Source organism: Octopus sinensis, linkage group LG9 (genome assembly GCF_006345805.1).
Source record: "Octopus sinensis linkage group LG9, ASM634580v1, whole genome shotgun sequence".
Lineage (NCBI taxonomy): Eukaryota > Metazoa > Mollusca > Cephalopoda > Octopoda > Octopodidae > Octopus > Octopus sinensis.
In genome coordinates this window covers 100,929,126-100,935,966 of record NC_043005.1, presented here as the reverse complement: position 1 = coordinate 100,935,966, position 6,841 = coordinate 100,929,126, and the positions used below count along the sequence as shown (strand labels likewise).

Here is a 6,841-nt window from a genome sequence, read left to right as displayed (position 1 = left end):
GTGAAGAATGCATGTACCAGATTCTGGAGCTCTCTGAAGGCTGTGGTGGAAGCTAAGGCAGCCATTTTGAGTAAACTATAATCTCTCAGCCATAATCTAGTTGATATTTTTTGATTTTTTTTTTTTTGATTTATAAAAAAAATACTTTTATTTTTGGATAGAATATTGTGTTTTCTTTTTATTTTATACAAAGTCAAATTTAGCTGAAGCACCTTGTTCATACACACATACATACACGCAATCTTATAATCACAAACCTTCTTGATAGAAAAACATCAATATTATCAGTGCACTCGTAAAGTGTTTAATACTTCGAAGGGCACTCAACCATAAAAACCAAGTAGAATTGAAATCTATATGTACATGGTCCTCTAAGGTAGCTAGTAAAACAGATAACTCCAAATATGAACTGACTTGGACTACAATGGCCCATCCAAACCCATGCAAGCATAGAAAACAGAAATAAAATAATAATGATTCAGGCAACACTGGTGATTTGGGATTTTTTTCCTTATTCTGATTACTTAATGTACTGGCAACAATAACCACAATAATAATAAGAATAACAATTGAAGGGTATAAACCGAAAGACTTCCAATAAAATAGTAAAGGCAAACGTAGAGGGAGAAGGTGACTGATGCTGCAGATAGTGACAGTAAACAGTCTGGAAAATCACTTAACCCTTTCCTTACTGTATTTATTATGAGATGTTCTGTGTTTCTTTCAATTAATTTTAAATATAACAAAGAATTTAGTAAAAGAACTTAGTTACCATTCAGCTGGTGTTAAGAACAATTGGGACTAAGGTTTGGTGGAAGATTTTAATTCAAAACTTATGAAAACAAGACATTTGTACTACAAAGCTAGAGGGGGTTTCAGCCAGGTTGGTATCAAAAGTGTTAAGCAATCTCTAAATAGACTTCGTAAATGAGCTTCTCAAGGATATCAACAGATTTGTGTGTGTGTGAGTGTGAGTGTTTTTCTGTGTGTGTGTGTGTGTGTGTGTTTCTGTGTCTCTCCATTTCTCGATATTATGTGATAGTTGTAAATGAGACTCACCATAATACAAGTGGTGTCGTTTGTTTCCAATCTTCCATGAAAACATGTCTGGCTATGGGGAAATATTACCTAGCTTAGGAACAGGTGAAAGTTGGCAACAGGAAAGGCATCCAGCCATAGGAAATTTGCTTCAACAAATTCAGTTTGATCTATGGAAGCATGGATAAAAAAGGGAACTTTAAAAGGATAATGATGATGCTGAATTATATAAATATAATATAAACTAGGTAATATATTAAAATGTGATAATAGATAATAATTTGAAGAAGAGCAAACACATGAGAAGTAGCAATATATGATACAGGTAATACAAGGTAAGGAACCAAAATCCTTAAATATTAATAAACTTTTGGTAAATTATAGCCTTAGTTGAGTGAAGTCACAAGGAAACCTAGAATCAACTATTTAAATAGATTATCTTCAATTAGATTGACTGTAATTACTCAACCTATAAACACCAGGTGAAGTCATTAAAATACCATTTAATGAATTCTCATTAAGAAATAGTTCAATCACCAAGATTTCTTCATTCTGTGAAAATATTATAATCGTATAAATATTGCTCTCTCACTGGATGCTTTGAGGGTCTCTGTTGCTATCAGTATTATCATATAGTTTGTATCAATACTAATTAGTACTATTATGCAGTTTCCCCTTTCAGTAATAGTTTAGTATTGTCATAGAGCCCTGGTCTACGCTAGTTAGTATTGTCATAGGCTGCGTCAACTAGCTATCATGATCACATGATACCTAGTACTAGTTATCCTGTAACCTCTGCCAGTAATAACTCTGGATTGCTATTTGCTCTCTATAGTAATTAATATTGTTACAGAGTAAGGTGGCAAGCTGGCGGAAACAATAGCACACCGGGCGAAATGCTTAGCGGTATTTCATCTGTCTTATGTTCTGAGTTCTAATTCCGCCAAGGTTGGCTGTGCCTTTCATCCTTTCAGGGTCGATAAATTAAGTATCAGTTGCATACTGAGGTTGATCAAATTAACTGGACCCCTTCACCAAAATTTCAGGCCTTGTGCCTAGAATAGAAAAGAATATTGTTACATAGGCTCTAGTAATAATCAGTATATTTCACACCAACTATATCATTATTAGTTGGAAGTAAACTATAACACACAGGTGGTATATATAATATCTATCTATCTACCTATCTATCTATCTATCTATCTATCTATCTATCTATCTATCTATCTATCTCTCTCTCTCTCTCTCTATATATATATATATATATATATATACACACACAGGATGTGTAAGATATTTGAGGACAGATTTATGTTTGTAAAAAAACATATATAATAACAGATAACTATATTTATCAAAAAATGCTATGAGGATAAAAATAAGCCTTCTTTTCTATAATATTATTCAATAAATAACCTTCAGCTTCAACGATTGCTTCTACATGAGATCTAAATCGTCTATATGCTCGAATCAAGAGGTCCTGATTCATTTTCGACATTACTCAGACTATGGCAGCTTTCAAAGAATCTTTGGTGTTATGGGCATGTTCATTGATTTCTCTCTCAACAACACTCCACATATGATAGTCCAATGGATTGAGATCTGGGGAATTAGGAAGCCAAATGTTCAGGGTTATGTGACTGTGAAAATCTTCAGCTATCTATTCCTGTATTACTAGAGCCATGTGTGATAGTTCTTACTGAAACACATATGGTATTCCATTGTATACACTGTCTATCCAGGGCATACCGATTGTTTCCAGGACCTCAGTGTAGGTAACAAAGTTAACTCTAAGGTCTTGTGGAAAGAAGTAAGGCAGCATCAGATGTCCTTCATTGCTGACAATCCCTAAAACCATGACAGTTGCAGGAAATTTTGTATGCATAACACTTGGAATTTCAGAAGGGTCTGCACAAAACCATTTGCTATTTCTTCTGTTAACTTTTTGATCTTGATTGAAGTTTTTCTTGTTTGAGAATAACCAAATCAAATCTTCTGCTGGATTTTTCAGTTTGTTTAAGAACCTTTTAGATCTGATGTAGTGATTTTCTTTTGCTTTTTCAGACAAATTGACTTTTCCTCATCACATAAGACATTTCTGATGACTTCGTGGACAACACTTCTGACTGTTCCTTCTGACACATGGAGATCTTTTGCAATTGACCTCATAGACTTTCTGGGATTGTAATGAATGGTCTGTTAAACTTTCTGGATAAATTCAGGTGTTCTGATGATATCAGAGCATTCAGACTGCTTTTTATGCTTTGATACTAGTGATACATTTCCATCTTCAGTCTCTAACTCCTTACAAACTTTATAGATGAAAGATCTGGCCTTTTTTAAAAATCGAAATATTTCTAAATCGCTATGCTCAGCCTTTATAACCACAATAACCGCATGCCTCTTCATTTCTTGAGTAAGCTGAGGGTCTGCCATCATTATTTTCTGAAACAAAGATTATACAGAGTTAGCAAAAAATGCAACGATGACACAAAAAAGTTATGTCCTCAAATACCTTACGCACCCTGTATACACACACACACACACACACACGCACTCATATATATATGTTTACAAAATTTTAACTACTAAAATATGCTTCAAATAACGATTGTAACTACAAATTGCTGGTATGGTATTAACAATGAAAATATGAAATATTCCTTGTATTTTCCAGTGTATGAGTCACATAGTACATAGTTAAACATGCAGAGTGAACTTTCAAACATTGTCACTATCTTTCCAAATTTTGCTGCATTTCACATGGAATTTTTAGTCTTGGTGTATAAGTGGAGGCACATGGCCTAGTGGTTAGAGCAGTGGATTTGCGGTCGAGGGATCGTGGGTTCAAATCTCAGACAGGGCGATGTGTGTGTTTATGAGCGAAACACCTAAGCTCCGGCTGAAGGTAATAGCAAACTTCTGCTAACTCTTTCACCACAACTTTCTCTCACGTTTTCCTCCTGCATCTTGCAGCTCACCTGTGACAAACCGGCATCCAGGTGGGGAACCTATACACCAAGGAAATCAGGAAACTGGCCCTTATGAGCCAGGCATTGCTCGAGAAGGAACAATCTTGGTGTATAAGACAACCTACCATTTTTGGCTGTAAATTTTGGTCTGAAAAATTTAATTCATATGCCAGAAAATCATCATCATCATCATTTAACGTCCATTTTCCATGCTAGCATGGGTTAGATATTTGTAAACTGTAATATAAAAGACATTTTTTCTTTCTTTGAGATAATAATTTTATTTATTACATATATAACACGTATGTATATGATACATATATAATACAAAACCACATTAAAATACAAATCCAAAACCGAAGAAAATACAAGCATGAGCAAAGAAAGAGAAAACAAAGAAAAAAGAGAAAGAAAGAAAAAGAAAGAAAGAAAGAAAAAGAAAGAAAGAAGCATCAATGGAGCACCAAGTGCCTCAATTTGTCACATACTACAAGGTTCAATGGGAACCTACTGAAGCAAGCCAACATGCTTGTGGCATTACCATGGGCAACAGTGATACTAAGGCCTTGGAACAGTGAAACACTCTCACAGGCATCCCCTGACACCTCATTAAGATGAGCCTCCAATGATGACAAACCCCTCCAAATGAATCAAATGTTCCAGACTGGAAGAAAGTGTTTACTGAGAGGTCCCGATACTTAAAGAGTTTGTTCCATTTGGCTATGGAAGCAGTGACCCTCCCATTTACCGCTGCATCCAGAAAGTGGGAGCGAGCAAAGGAGTCACAGACTGTAGTGCCCCAGGTGAGGTACCTACTTCTTAACCTGGGACAAGGTTAAAACCATCTGGTCTCTTCTTATCATTTCTGAATAATCCTGCCAGCTCCAGAACTGAGGGGATAGCATGGCCCTTAACCACAAACTAAATAAACTACTTTAGTTCATTGTGAATTGAACTGAGTTACAATGTATGGCTCTTCCCTTGCTTTGTTTTAGTTTTATTTTTATAGTTACAGTATTTTGTTGATAAAGATATTAAACATGATGCAGGCATCGCTGTGTGGTAAGAAGTTTGGTAAGGCGGCGAGCTGGCAAAAATGTTAATGCACCAGGCGAAATGCTTAACAGTATTTTGTCTGCTGTTACGTTCTGTGTTCAAATTCCGCCAAGGTCGACTTTGCCTTTCATCCTTTCAGGGTTGATAAATTAAGTACCAGTTATGCACTGGAGTCGATGTAATCGACTTAATCCCTTTGTCCGTCCTTGTTTGCTTCCCAACTACATGGTTCAAGATTCCCACTCGCTGCATGGCACCTTGGGCAAATCTCTCCTACTATAGCCTCAGGCCAACCAAAACATTATGAGTGGATTTAAAAAGCAAAGTTACCTTCTTGAGTCATGGTGACTCACAAGTGCTGGTTTCCTGGTTTTCATGGCATATAATTTCCCACCAGTCTGTTACAGGATTACTTATTTGTGCCAGCTGAGTGGACTGGAGAGGTGTTTGGCTGAAGAACACAATACGTCACCCCAGTCCAGGAATCAAAACCTCAATTTTGTGATCACGAGTTCAGCACCCTAACTACTAAGCCACGTACTTCCACATGAGTGGACTTGGTAGATGGAAACTCAAAGAAGCTCATCATGTGTGTGTGTGTGTGTGTCCCACTACACAACTTGAAATCTAGTGTTGCTTTGTCTATGTCCTTGTAACTTAGTGGTTCAACAAAAAAAATTGATAGAATAAGTACCAGGCTTAAAAACAGTGCTGGGGTCAATTCATTTAACTAAAAACTCTTCAAGGCAGTGCCCCAGCATAGCCACAGTCTAATGACCAAAACAAGTGAAAGATAAAAGATCTTAGATGCCAAATCGATTTGCACCTGCCTGAGCCCCTCTGTAGGCAACTCAATGTTTATTGTCTCAGTTTTACCTTCAGTTTACGTTTTTTTCAGTCCTACAGTTTTCTTTACCTATTTTATTCCACAGCAAGAAAGACGTCTGGATCTTGTAACCATCACACATCCAACTAATTTAAAGAAACCTCAGAAACAAAGGATGGTATTTATTACCGCTCGTGTCCATCCAGGAGAAACACCATCATCATTTGTTTGTCAAGGTAAATGTCACTTACCTAACTTTATGTTTTCTCATCCTTTCCTATTGTCGTACTTTATCAACTCCTTTTATTATTATCATCATTAATGAAGGAGTTGGATAATGCATTTATAGAATGGGGTTATATGTTTAAAATCTCAGTTTAGGCCTGTAAGCTTATATAATTGCTGTTTGCTCTCATAAATTACAATATAAATAGCAAAGCTAAAAATATTCTAGTAATTCATTATCACAAAAAAAAAAAAATTATAATTGGTATGAAAACTGGATTACTTTTTATGTGAAGGTATCTAGATTTCATCTGTCTATTATCTAATTAATAAATTGATCATCAGATCTAATTTCTCTCTATCAGATTCATTAAAAATATTTTTATGAAATAACTTTCACTATTTGACTTTATGGTCTCATTTGAGAAGTATTTTTTCTTTTATGATAACATTAGATTCCTCAAGACAAATTTAAGACATATCGTAACTTTTTCTGCTCATAGCTAAAATATACCTGTTAAGCTTCCGCTTGTCATTGTAAAGATATATTCTGACATTCTTTCCTCATAACTAAAGCAAATGTTCATTTTCTTTTCTTGTAACTATTTTACATCAGCTTCCTCGTCTCACAGCTAAGACAAATCTCTTTATCTTTAAGCAACAAATAATTCTAATACCTCAAAGTTCAAATGTGAAGTGCTATAAAGTATTTTAATGGAGAGAT

General features: G+C 35.4%; 1 protein-coding gene across 1 annotated transcript in view; it reads left to right on the top strand.

Moving 5' to 3' along the window:
• The window catches only part of LOC115215496 (cytosolic carboxypeptidase 6-like), a 538,012-nt gene that overhangs the window by 179,217 nt on the left and 351,954 nt on the right, over window positions 1-6,841 (top strand). Inside the window, exon 6 of the mRNA XM_036505684.1 lies at window positions 5,999-6,128. Coding sequence (XP_036361577.1) covers window positions 5,999-6,128 — 130 coding nt within the window. The remainder of the gene's footprint in view (window positions 1-5,998; window positions 6,129-6,841) is intronic.